The 13189-nt window shown below is 47.8% G+C and overlaps 2 protein-coding genes across 3 annotated transcripts in view; both read left to right on the top strand.

The window, feature by feature from the left end:
- The window catches only part of dctn2 (dynactin 2 (p50)), a 38477-nt gene extending 37035 nt beyond the window's left edge, over window positions 1-1442 (top strand). The window contains exons 12-14 of the mRNA XM_059956265.1: window positions 223-325; window positions 538-629; window positions 1041-1442. Coding sequence (XP_059812248.1) covers window positions 223-325; window positions 538-629; window positions 1041-1127 — 282 coding nt within the window. The 3' untranslated portion in view covers window positions 1128-1442. The remainder of the gene's footprint in view (window positions 1-222; window positions 326-537; window positions 630-1040) is intronic.
- Window positions 1443-2046: 604 nt separating this feature from the next.
- ddit3 (DNA-damage-inducible transcript 3) lies at window positions 2047-12678 on the top strand. Of its 2 annotated transcripts, XM_059956267.1 has the most exons (4): window positions 2047-6688; window positions 8827-8871; window positions 11468-11712; window positions 12341-12677. In XM_059956267.1, the coding sequence occupies exons 2-4, from the start codon at window positions 8847-8849 to the stop codon at window positions 12644-12646; spliced, it is 576 nt and encodes a 191-aa protein (XP_059812250.1). In that variant the 5' UTR covers window positions 2047-6688; window positions 8827-8846; the 3' UTR covers window positions 12647-12677. The 2 variants fall into 2 exon arrangements, with proteins under 2 accessions (XP_059812250.1, XP_059812251.1); XM_059956268.1 differs by lacking the exon at window positions 2047-6688 and having other exon boundaries at window positions 6743-8871; window positions 12341-12678.
- The last annotated feature ends 511 nt before the right edge of the window (window positions 12679-13189 follow it).

The following is a 13189-nucleotide window of genomic DNA, read 5'->3' as shown; positions in this document are numbered from 1 at the left end:
TTCCCCCTCACCTCTGCCCTTCCCCTTTCTCCCCCTCCCTCCTGCTCTCTGTCCCTATCATTTTCCCTCACATCCTCCGTCCTCTCCTCATACCTGTCCCACGCCCCAACTCTGCCCCTCCTCGTGCTCCCTGTACTCCACCCATCACCTCTCCCTTCCTAACTGGCGCAGCGCTGCTCTCCCACCCGCTGGGTGAGTTTACAAACTGTCTGTGTGCTGCAGATCGCCCAGCTGTACGACCTGGTTCAGAAGTGGGATGGAATGGCCACCACCCTACCGCAGGTTGTGGAGAGACTGGTGGCCGTGAAGGATCTGCACGAGCAAGGTGAGGGATTACCTCCCCCCCCCCCCCCCCCCCTGTGAGTGCCTGTGAGTGCACGCATGTGTGAGCATTTCTGTTTTCTCTGCGTCTGTGCACAAGTCTGTACATGTTTGTCTGTGTGAACTGTGCAAGGAGCCACATGACAGTGCTGTGGATGTGAGTTCGGGTGCGAATGCCAAGACCCATCTTGACGTGATGTTGTGTTCTGGTTTCAGCCATGCAGTTTGCTCAGCTGCTCGCCCACCTGGACTCCACACAGCAGGCGATCACCAGCTCCATGAGGGACAACAGCACGCTGCTGACACAGGTAGGGCTGCTCACAGGCAGCCACGGATACCGATCAGGAGGATAGGGAGGAAGGAAAGTGAGTGAGAGGGGAGGGAAAGGAACGACATTTGGGAGGCAATGGCAAGTGGAGGGAGATGCTGGGAGATGGAGGGGAAAGGGGTTGGTAAGGGAGTAGGAAGGGTGTGAAAAGGGGCAGGGGATAAGAGGGAGAGGTGGATTGGGGAGTGATGGGAGAGAAAAGGATGAGGGATAGTGAAATGGGAAGAGATAGGGGAAGAGCAAGTGAATGTTGGAGAGGGAGGGGGAGTCCAGAAGCAACAGGAACTCTGGGAATTGAAGGGGAAATGTAGCAGGGAGTTTGGGGAGAGGGGTAGCCAGCACAAACTGAACAGGCCCCTGACCTCTCCCCTCTCCACTCTCCCTTGGGCAGGTACAGCAGACCATGAAGGACAATATGGCCCTGGTGCATCAGAACGTCGTCAGCCTGGACACACGCATGAGGAAGCTGGCAGCGTAGGAACCCACCTCCCCCCCCCCCCCACCCCAGCGACATACTGTCCATTGATCCCATTGGAGAAGAGGAAGAAGGGAGGAAGAGAGACCAGCACCTCGTTTCCCCATCTGAAGGCTTGGCTCGGAACTGTGCCCTGCATCTTCCCTCCACAGGGTGGAGGGGAGGTTTCCCAGACATTGCATCTCTATTTTCTGACCCCACCACCCCAACAATCTGTAACCGGAAATGCTCCACTGAAAATGGGGTACATTGTCTGTAAACTAACTGCTCCTGCATGCACTCTCACTTGGAGAGACATTAAAGGACCTCCACTCCCCATTTGTGTCCCACTCTAGCTTCCTGATTGAGTCTGTGTGGGTGAAAAGGAATGGTGTGGTGAGATGGGGTAGAGGGGAGATTCACTCTGCCTGACCCCAGGAGTGTGTGATGGGACACTGTGGAGGGAGATTCACTCTGTGTCTGACCCCAAGAGTGTGTGATGGCACAGTGTAGACGGGACAGTATATGTTGGGATGGTGTGCAGGGAGATTTAATCTATCTGATTTTATTGTCACATGCATAATTGTGGACAGATGCAATGAAAAATCTATATGCAGCATCATCGCCAACACATGGCATCAGAAATATCATTCACGAGGAAAATATGAATTATAAATAAATCATGTATGATTTTTACAAGAAAGAACATAACTATAACAAAAAGATATCCATGATAGTGCAAAGTGATCAAACAAAAAGCATTAAAAATCAAATAAACCTCTTTCGGGTCTCTCCAGAGAAAACAGCTCAAGTTTGTCTAACCTCTGCTTTTATTGCTCATACTCTAATCCAGGCAACATCCTGGTGAACCTCTTCTGCTCCCTCTCCAAAGTCCCCACATCATTCCTGTAATGGGGAGACCAGAACTGTACTCAATACTCCAAGCCACAACATGTCTTAGCGACTCTTAACACCCTAATTAATGAAGGCATGAATGCTGTTTGCCTTCATAACCACCTCATTGATGTATAGAGGGATTTTGGGGTCCAAGCCCGTTGCCACTTTCAGGGAGCCCAAGATCCCTTTGTACATGAGTGCTGTGAGGCTTCTGCCATTAACTGTGTACTGTACTGGATGTAATGATGAGGCTTTATAAGCCAATGGTCAGACCACATTTGGAGTATTGTGAGCAGTTTTTGGGCCCCATATCTAAGAAAGGATGTGCTGACATTGGAGAGGGTCCAGAGGAAGTCCACAACAATAATCCTGGGAATGAAAAGGTTAATGTTTGAGGAGCAGTTGCTGGTTCTGGGCTTGTACTCACTAGAAGAATGGGGAGGGGGAATCTCTTTGGAATGTATGAAATATTGTGGATAGATTGGACAGGAGAGGATGTTTCCTGTGGTGGGGGAATCTCGCTCCAGAGGGCACAGCCTCAAAATATAAGGATGTGCCTTTAGAACAGGGGTGAATTTTTTTTGCCAGAGGGTGGTAGATCTGTGGAATTCTTTGCCACAGATGGCTGTGGAGGTGAAGTCATTGAGTATATTTAAAGCAGAGGTTGATAGGATCTTAATTATCAATGGGGAGGAGGCAGGGGAATGGGATTGAGAGAGATAATGAATCAGCCTTGATCGAAAGATGGAAGTTTTGATGAGCTAAATGACCGAATTCTGCTCCTATGTCTTATAGTTTACCCCATTACATTTGACCTTCCTATGTGCAGCACCTCACACTTGAGGTGAAACTTCTCCCCAGAGAGCAGTTGGGTTGGGACTGCATTGATAAAGGGCGCATGGAGGGTGAAATTGGGCGCAAATCCATATGTACACAGGTGCAATGAGAAACGTCAGACACAACATTCACAGGAAAAATATAAACTCAATATAAATTATACTTTTTACAAGAATGTACCCAATCACAACAAAAAATTATATTTTTGTGCAAGATAGTTAAAGTGGTTGTCGTATTGCTAAACTATAGTGATCAGGGTTGTGCCATTTAGTTCAAGAGCCAAATGGTTGAAGGGAAGTGTGGTGTGTGACTTCAAACATCAGTACCTCCTGCCCGATGAAGGCTCCAAGAAGATGGCATGACCTGGGGACAAGGGCTGAAGGCCTGAAGGTGGCCCATCCTGCAGTTAGAGGGCTGTTTGTCATGGGTGGGTGGCTGGAATGGAAAAGGGGTTTGTTTTCCTGTTGTTCGTGGTGTTCTGCTGAGCTTTGTGGGCATGGGAATGTGTGGCAACACCTGCGGGCTGCCCTCAGCACACCCTTAGGCCTCCACGTTAGTAACTCACGCCATCTCCAACGGGATCCCACCACCAAGCACATATTTCCCTCCCCCACCACGCACTTTCTGCACGGATCACCTACTAACTAGTACCTCTTCCTCCCCTCCCCCACCTTCTTACTCTGACGTCTCCTCTTTCTTTCCAGCCCTGATGAAGGGTCTCGGCCTGAAACGTGGACTGTACACTTTCCCACAGATGCTGCCTGGCCTGCTGAGTTCCTCCAGCATTTTGTGTGTGTTGCCCAAGATTTCCAGTCTCAGCAGATTTTTTCTTTGTGACACATTTCAGTGTATATACATTTGACAAATATTTTGCATCAGTAACATTAAAGGAAATTATATCTGCACCACCTTAGGACCCAAGTGATTGCATCCTTTCCACACAATGGTGCCACCTCATCACCGCCCCTCCTGCAGCTCTCCCGCACTCGGCCCTCTCCCGCAGTGCAGCTCTCCCTCCTTGGCAAACCTCCCTCTCGCTGCCCCTTCCACAGGCTGGCATACACACATAGGTCAGTGCCACTGGGGGATGTTACGACCATCAGCGAGGGGCAAAGCCGTACTCTGCCTCTCACCTGCTCTAGGCACATGACCAGCTGTGTGAATATCTTCTCTCCACCCCCCACCCATGACATCACCTTGAGGTAACTGAGAGAGCTATTCAGTAGCATTACTGGGCTCCCTCTCCCCTTCACCACCATTGATATTCCTCCTCTCCCTAGGCGGGTGGACAACCCTGGAACTCCATACCCAGTGGTCTGTCCTGTGGGGTGTAGGGAATCCTGAACCAGACAGACAGCACAAAACAGTCCCTTTGGCCCTTCCAGCCCATGGTGATCAAAACCAGAACCACTTACCCATGTTTGACACATATCCTAAACCTTTCCCGTCCGTGTACCTGGCCAAGTCCCTTTTAAACGTTGTTAATGTACCTGCCTCAACCACTTCCTCTGGCAGCTTGTTCCATATATGGATCACCCTCTGAGTAAACCTCTTGTCCACCTTCTGACACACGTCTTTTCCCCACGGTGGGGGGAACTAAAACCTAGGGGGCATAGGGTTAAGGAGAAAGGGGTGAGATGCAAAAGGGGACTTGAGGGGCAACTTCTTCACAGGGAGTGCTGAGTATATGGTAGAGGTGAGTACAATTACGTTTAAAAGGCATTAGGGAGGTCAAATGAAAGGAGAGAGCATTGAGGTACAAAGTAAAGGGATCTTGGTGTCCAGTCCCGTAGTTCACTGAAAGTGGCTACGCAAGTGGATAAGGTGGTAAAGAGGGCAAATGGCTTGTTTACCTTCATTGGTAGGGGATGTTGAGTATGAGAATCAGGAACTTTGCTGCAACTGTATAAAACTTTACTCAGACTGCGTTTAGAATATTGTATGCAACTCTGCTCATCCCATTATAGGAAGGACGCAGAAGAGGTTCACCAGGATTAGAGGGCATGAGCTAGAAGGAGAGGCTGGACAAACTTGGGTTGTTTTCTCTGGAGTGGTGGAGGCTGAGGGGAGATCCGATAGAGGTTCTTAAAATTATGAGGGGCAGAGAGAGAGATAAACTTTTCCACAGGTTAAAATGTCAGACACCAGAGGACATGCTTTTAAGGTTGGGCAGGGGAGATTTGAAGAACATGGGAGATGCAGGGTGGTGGGTGGGTTATGGGTTACCAGGGATGGTAGTGGAAGCAGGCAGTTTGGTGGAGTTTAACAGGCTGGTAGATATATGAATGGAATGGAGGGGGTACTGTAGATGATATATCCATTATAAACTGGCATCAAGATCAACCCATTGTGAGCAGAATGCCCTGTCTGGGGCTATAATATATTATGTTCTAAGTTTGGACAGATACACAGTTAGGAAAGATTAGTGGGATGTGGACAAATAGGATTGGCTTAGATGGGTATTTTGGATGCTGTTGACCAGCTGAAATGGGCTGAAAAATGGCAGATGGAATTTAGTGCAGACAAGCACGAGGTTTTGCACTTTGGAAGGACCAACCAGGGAAAGACTTACACAATGAGCGGTAGGGCTCTGAAGAGTGTTGTAGAGCAGAGGAGTCTGGGAATATATTTCCTTGAAAGTGACATCACGGGTAGATAGGGTCATAAGGAGAGTTTTTGGCACATTGGCCTCCATTAATCCAATTACTGAATGCAGGAGTTGGGATGTTGAAGTTGTTTAAAACATTGGTGAGGCCTAATTTGGAGTACTGGTCACCCGCCTATGGTAAAGATCAATAGATTGAAAGAGAGCAAAGAAAATTTACAAGGATGTTACAGGGAAAGGTTGAACATGTTATACCGATATTCATTTGAGGGCAGGAGAATGAGGAGAGATCTTATGGAGGTATACAAAATTATGAGGAGTATAGATAGGGTTAATGCGAGCAGGCTGTTCCTCTCGGGTTGGTTGAGGATAGAACTTGAGTTTCGGGTGAAAGATGAGATATTTCAGGGAACTCGGGGAGGGGGCTCTTCACGCAGAGGATGGTGAGAGTGTGAATGGGCTGCCAGTGGAGGTGGTGGATGCGGGTTCGATTTCAACTTTTGAGAGAAGTTTAGACAGGGATATACGGTGCGGTACAGGTAGATAGACTAGGCAGACGACCAGACTGGCACGGACAAAATGGGCTTAAGGGCCTATTTATGTGCTGTAGTGCTCTATGTCACTGCATCAAGGCGGTGGGAGGCTGTGGAGCAGTCCGTTGGAAAAGTCTGCCCTTGTAACTGAAAGCTCTGAAGTTCAATGGCTCAGTGTAGCGGCAGACATAACCATCCATCGCAATGCGATCGGAAATGATTGAATCAGAGAAATCCTCCCAACTTCACCTTAAATTCGTGCAATCTCTTGTTCTGGACCCCGCCTCGGCTCTCTGAGCACCTCCAAAACATCTCCCCCACACCGGCCTTCTCTGTTCCATAATGAATCTCACTGGCAAGTCGATCGCTCTCCAATTCTGACATCTCACTGCAAAATGTTCTATAACGCCGGAGATTGCACACAATTGCATCATGTTTAAAGGGGCTTGCTCCTAGCCGGGTTCTGACTCACCACGGCCCCTAGCTGCCAATCAGGTCTTTATGACCGCCCACTATTGGTTGAAGCGCGTTGAGCGGTGGCGCTGAGTGGAGTGATGGCGCCGTCAATCACTGCCCATGTTGCCGGTGAAATCTCAGGGACTAGTCAGACTTCATTCCGGCGTCTTGCATTCAACATGATCAACATGAAAAATCGGCTCTCTCCGTTGCAAACCAATCATTGCCCGTGTAATTCGCATCACTACAAAGCCACAGTAAGTTGGCGCCTTTTAATCAAGCTTTAAACATATATATTTTGTTAAAAGGTTCAGTAACGTCATTTAGTTCTCCTTGCTTGAACAATCAGTGTCGCATAGCTAGGAAACGGGCCTTCGGCCTAACTAGTTGTGTCTGCCAAGATGCCGACCAGCTGTTTTCAGTTCTGGTCAACTTGTCATTAAAAAAAGACGTGGGTTCAGTTTTAATCACCCTGTCATTTGGAAATATGTAGTTAAACTAGAAAGAGTGCAGAGAAGATTCACGAGGATATTGCTAGGATTAGAGGGCCTGCGTAATAGGGTCGGGCTAGATCTTTATTTCTTTGGAGCGTAGCAGATTGAGGGGCGACCTTAACGAAATATTTAAAATCATGAGAGACACGGATAATGTGGATGGCATCAATCAGTTAGGGGAGTCCAAACCAAAGAGGCAGAGATTTAAGGTGAGAAGTGACATTTAAATGGGGCTTGAGGGGGCAGATTTTTCACACAAAGGGTGATGAGGTTATGGAATGAGTTGCCAGAGGAAGTGGTTGAGGCAGGTACAAGATTATCATTCAAGACGCATTTGGACAGGTACACGGAGGGGCTAAGCTTGGAGAGCAATGGGTGAAATGCAGGGAATTGGGACGAGCTGCCTGGGCACCGTTCACAGACCAGTTTGGCTGAAGGTTTGTATCCATGCTGTGTTGTTCTTTGTCTTATAAGATTTCTTCCTAAGCTGGTCCTATTGGCCCTTTAAACCTTTCCTGTCCGTGTACCTGGACAAGTCCCTTTTAAACGTCGTTAATGTACCTGCCTCAACCACTTCCTCTGGCAGCACAGGAGGAGGGCATTTAGGATAAATTGGTATCGAGATCAACACAATATCATAGTCTGAATGGCCTGTCCAGTGCTGTAGTGTAAGTTTGGACAGATACATGGATAGGAAAGATTAGAGGGATATGGGCGAAGCCTGGGCCATCATCTGCCCTTCAGGTTGCTATTAAATCTCTCCCCTCTCACCTAATTCTGTGCACGCCAGTTCTTGATTTCCCAACCCTGGGGAAAAGATTGCACATTCACCCCATCTGTGCCTCTCATGGTTTTATACAGCTCCTTAAGATCACCCCCCTCCCCCAGTCTCCTACACCCCAAGGAGTAATCAGTTGATTTGTGTGGATATGGTAAGAGGTGACAACAGTGTTGATCTAGAACAACGGCAGTGAGAGTCAGTTGCTTCAGAATCCTCTGAGAAATATTTCAAATGACATAGGAGCAGGCTTAGCCCATCGAGTCTGCGCCACCATTCAATCATGGCTGATTTATTATCCCTCTCAACTCCATTCTCCTGTCTTCTCTCTGTAACCTATGATACCCTGACTAATCAAGAACCAATCAACCTCTGCTTTAAATGTACCCAATGACTTGGCCTCCACAGCCATCTGAGGCAATGAATTTCACAGGTTCACCAACCTCTGGCTAAAGAAATTCCTCCTCATCTCTGGTCTAAAGAGACATTTGTCTATTCTGAAGCTGTGCAGATTGTCCCTAGGCTCCTCCATTATAGGAAACATCTTCTCAAATACACTCTGTTGAGGCCTTTCAATATTGGGTAGGTTTCAATGAGATTGCCCCTCATGCTTCTGAACTCAAGCGAGTATAGGCTCAGAGCTATCAAACACTGCTCATATTGTTAACCCTTTCATTCCCATGATAATTCTCATGAACCTCCTTTGGACCATTTCCAATGGCAGCATATTCTTTCTTGAATATTGGGCCCAAAATGACACATTGGACTGCTTTCAGAATCTGAGAGGCAGCCTTTTCACCCAGAGGGTGGTGAATATATGGAAGAAGCTACCAGAGGAAGTGTTTGAAGCAGGAACATTGATAAGAAAGGTTTAGAGCGATATGGGCCAAACACAGACATACAGGATGAGCTTAGATGGGAATCTTGGGTGGCATGGACCATTTGGGATTAGGGGCCTGTTTCCGTGCTATGTGACTCTGACTCCAGGCTGAGAAATTATGGATCAACAGGCATGTTTTTGCGAGGCTGCCTGCTGCTTAATTCTGTTGAGTGACCTCCACATGGGCGAGTGCATGGGGAAACATATCCCCTTTGCTGACCCTCTGTTCCCTCTCTCTTGCAGGTCTTGAGAAATCCACCAGCATGCAAACCAACAACATGACACAAGGTAGGGGCATGTACTGTGACGAAAACATGGGAATAATCTCAGAGACACCCTCCACTTGCCATGTATTCCTCATCTGCCACATTAACTCTTCACTGTCTACAGGTCAGGAGTGTGATGGAACACTCCCCACTTGCCCGGGTGGAGTTAGTCCATGTACTCCACATCCACCACATTACCTCTCCACTGTCCACAGGTCAGGAGTGTGATGGAACATTCCCACCTTCCTGATACGTGTATCTGATAGGAACGGTGTAGTTGCACGTATGGCAGGATGCGGGCTCTTTCCCCCTCCTCTGCCTGTCGTTACCCCACACTTGACAGTCTGCATTATATTTTTAAAATTTTATTTGGGAGCTTAAGATAACATCAGATATATCAGCTTACAATGGAGAAAAGGGAACTATAGAGACATGAGAGAGGAGCTGGGTAAAGTTGATTGAAGGGGGACAATAATAGGGAAACTAGAGTTTCTGGGAGCAATTTGGAAGGTGCAGGATAGATGCATCCTGAAGTAGTACAGTGGATTCCAGTTAATTGGGCCATTGGTTAATCAGGGCAGCCACTTATTTGGGACAACTATTAAAGAACAAAAACAAATCAAGAAATTAGCCAGGATTTCCTTAGTTTATTAGGGACACTCCTGCTTATTGGGTCAGGAGACTGTTGCCATAGTTTCTAACTTGTGTCAGCGGCTTGCATTTGTGTGGCCCTTAGACACTACACTGTAGTTAGAATGAACAGTTTTTAAATGGCATCAGTTGCATATGTTTGTGTTCAAAAAGCAGTGATTGTTGTCACTGATAGTTGGCAAGAAATAAGCAGCAAGACATTTCAGATCTGTTTTACTCACTGTGGTTTCAAGCATTTAAGCTTGGAGATGCCAGAAATGGCCGTGAGTGAAAATGAAATGATTTCACTTCAACAAGTTAGGAACTATGAAGAATTTGAAGGTATCGACAATCATCTTGAATGTTTCAATGAAAATAAAGATTTGGAGGGTGCGATCATTGTATGAATACAGTCCATTATTTGCGTGCTTTTGTTCATTTACAACAGAACACTGCAGTGTACGATGAATTCCTCTGTCAATAACTATGAAGAAATAATAGTTTTATAGTAGTGTAGTATTGATAGTGTTCTAATTTGTTCTGTATTTGTTACTCAGTTTCCATGAAACCTCAGCTCATTGGGGGCAGCTGCTTAATTGGACCAAAATGTACTGGTCCTGATGTGTCCCAATTAACCAGAATCCAATGTATTCTAAAGTCAAATCAAAAAAGAGGGCATATAATAGAGCAAAAATTAGTGGGAAGTTAGAGGATTGGGAATATTTTTTAAAAATCCAACAGAAGGCAACTAAAAAAGCCATAAGGATAGTAAAAGTGTATATTGAAGGTAAGCTGGCTAATAATATCAAAGAGGATACCATAGATTTTTCCAGATATATAAAGAGTAAAACAGAGGAGAGAATGGATATTGGACAGCTGGAGAATTACACTGGAGAGGTAGTAATGGGGACAAAGAAATGGCAGAGAAACTCTTTCTTCACTGTGGAAGACACCAGCAGTTTGGCAGAAGTGAATGAGTGTAGTTGCCATTACTAAAGAGTAGGTGCTTGGGAAGCTGAACAGTCTAGTTAGATAAATCACTGGACAAGATAGTGTACACCCCAGGGTTCTGAAAGAGGTAGCTGAAGAGGTTATTGGGCATTAGTAATGATCTTTCAATAATCACCTGATTCTGGAATGGTTCCAGAGGACTGGAAAATTGTAAATGTCACTCCACTAAGAAGGGAAATTAGCTTGACTTTAGTAGTTGGGAAGATGTTGGATGTTGTTCTGCAGGGGTTGATGTTAGGACCGCTTCTTTTCATGTTATATGTCACTGATTTGGATGACAAAGTTGATAGCTTTGTGGACAATATGAAGATAAAGGGGCAACTAATGTTAAGGAGGCAGGGAACGGTCAAAGAAGTGGCTGATGGAATACAGTGTAAGGAAGTGAAATGGTCATGCAGTTTGGTAGAAGGAATAAAGGCGTAGGCTATTTTCTAAACAGAGAGAAACATTCAAAAATCAAAGGTGCAAAGTCTTTGTATAAGAGGGTCCAGAGAAGGTTCACAAGAATGATTCTGGGAGTGAAAGGGTTAACATATGAGGATCGTTTGATAGCTCTGGGGGGGGGGGGGGCGGTGTTACGGAAGGAGATATCTCATTGAAACCTTTTGAATATTGAAAGGCCTAGATAATGTGGATGTGGAGAGAATGTTTCATATAGTGGGGGTGTCAACACCAGGGGGTAGAACCTCAGAACAGAAGGACATCCATTTAGAACAGTGATGAGGAATTTCTTTAGCCAGATGGTGGTGAATCTGTGGAATTCACTGCCACAGACGATTGTGGAGGCCAAGTCATTTGGGTACATTTAAAACCGAGGTTGATAGGTAAGGGAGTCAAAAGTTTTGGGGAGGAAGCTAGGGAATGGGGTTGAGGAGGAAACTGGGGAATAGGGTTGAGAGGGATAATAAATTAACCACCATGGAATGGCAAGCAGAATGAATGTCTTTAATCTGTTTCTGTTCCTCCCTCCCCTCCAGACACTGGTGATCCGCTGCTGACAACAGTGATGGAGGTACCTCCGTCCCCTCCTGCACTGCTGTGGGGGCTGGACCTGGAGAGCTGGCTGGAGGACATTGAGAGCGTCCTGGTCCCCTCCCCCATTCTGGAGGACTCCAAGTGCAGATCAGAACTGCCCCTCCTCCTTGACCTTGACAGTGTCTTGAGTCCCACGGGTGAGGAGCCCGGAGACAGCGACAGGGGCCCAGGAGAGGCACAGGCACAGGTGAGCTAACCAACCCATTCCAGTCTGGATCCCACCTACTCCACCCCCACCCCTCAAACTTGAGAAACACAGATTTCTGCTCCAATTCTTGGTCTCCATGAGAACCCCTCCCTCCCCTACACCCCACTCCGTCACTGTGACCCTGCCTCCCCATGTCTGTGACCCCCTCCCCTACACCCTTTTCTGTGTCTGTGAACCCCCCCCTCTCTCCACTACACTCCTCCCTATCTCTGTGATTTCTGCCCTATTTCTGCCCCCCCCCCCCAATCTCTGTCCCTAACTCCATTCTCCATTAATGAGATGGGATCCCATATTCTGTCAGCTTCAGGAGAATGAGAGGAGTTCTAATCGAAGTGTTTCCCTTGGGCTGTGGAGTCTTAGAACCAGGGGTCCTGGTCTCAGAAGGGTGGAGATAGGGAGCAACTTCCCCCTTCAGAGGTGGTTGGGAGGAAGGAGAACCTCTGAAACTCCCTTTGCAAGGAAGCTTGGTGGCTGGGGAGGTGATGGAGGGAATGTGGGATAGGGGGGAGGCAGTGGTCATACAATAGTAGATAGTATGTTAAGAGGGGAAGAATGGTTTCTTTTTACTCGCATAGCTCACACATCCCCTACTGTTCACTTCCCGCAGCTGGAACTCCCAGTTTTCCAACGCCTGGAAAAAGGAGACAATATGGGAGAGGTCGTGGAGAGGGGGGAGCCCAGCCCGGAGATGCCCGACCCATTGCCACCCTCTCCCCAAACCCACACCGTGCAGGAAGGGCCAGCGGGGAGGAGAGGGCTGAAGCGGCGGAGGGTGAGGGACGAGGGGACAGTGCAGCTGCTTGAGAAACTGGCCCAGGAGAACCAGAGATTGAGGGCCCGGGTGGAAGAGTTAGCTGTACAGGTCCAGCAGACAAGGGAGCTCCTCATCCAGAGGGTTGTGGGTGGCAGATGAAGGTGGAGTGACTTTGGGGGGGGGGGGGGGTTGGGGGTAGCACAGAGACGGGGAGGGAAGGGGTAACAGAGCTGGGGAGGAATGTAAGGGAGAGGGGTTCATGTAGACGGGAGCGGGTGTAGGGGAGAGGTGAGGTCATATAGATGGGGGGTCATAGAAACAGGAGGGGTGTAAGGGAGGAGGGTCACAAAGTGTGAGAGTGATAGGAAGGGGTCACAGATGGGGAGAGTTATGTGATGAGGAATGGAGGGGGTTTCATAGAGACGGGGCAGGAGGGGGAGTGGTCACACAGCTGGTGAGTGTTCACAGTGACAGGAAGCAGTGGAGGAGACGGGGAGAGTCGCAGGGAATGCCCTCTTCAGAATGGTCAAACACTTTGGGCCAGTTACTGAAGGGATTGGGGGGCATGTGATGGGGATGAAGTGGGGGAAATATTCTCCTCTCCCCACAGAGGACAGTGAGAGTCTGCAGCTTGGAGACTCCCAGCATCATGCAGTTTCGGGGAATTCCTTTTTCCACCGTCTACAGGTCAGGAGTGTGATG

The sequence above is a fragment of the Hypanus sabinus genome, chromosome X1, assembly GCF_030144855.1.
Source record: "Hypanus sabinus isolate sHypSab1 chromosome X1, sHypSab1.hap1, whole genome shotgun sequence".
NCBI classification, from domain to species: domain Eukaryota; kingdom Metazoa; phylum Chordata; class Chondrichthyes; order Myliobatiformes; family Dasyatidae; genus Hypanus; species Hypanus sabinus.
The sequence above is the reverse complement of the archived record's forward strand: the minus strand, read 5'-3'. Positions and strand labels throughout refer to the sequence as shown.

Excerpts from the sequence above, each read along its gene's own strand:
- ddit3 (XM_059956268.1), top strand. The coding sequence starts at position 8,847 with ATGCAAACCAACAACATGACACAAG. Across the intron at positions 8,872-11,467 it reads AACCAACAACATGACACAAG|ACACTGGTGATCCGCTGCTG; the intron begins GTAGGGGCATGT and ends CCTCCCCTCCAG. Across the intron at positions 11,713-12,340 it reads CAGGAGAGGCACAGGCACAG|CTGGAACTCCCAGTTTTCCA; the intron begins GTGAGCTAACCA and ends CACTTCCCGCAG.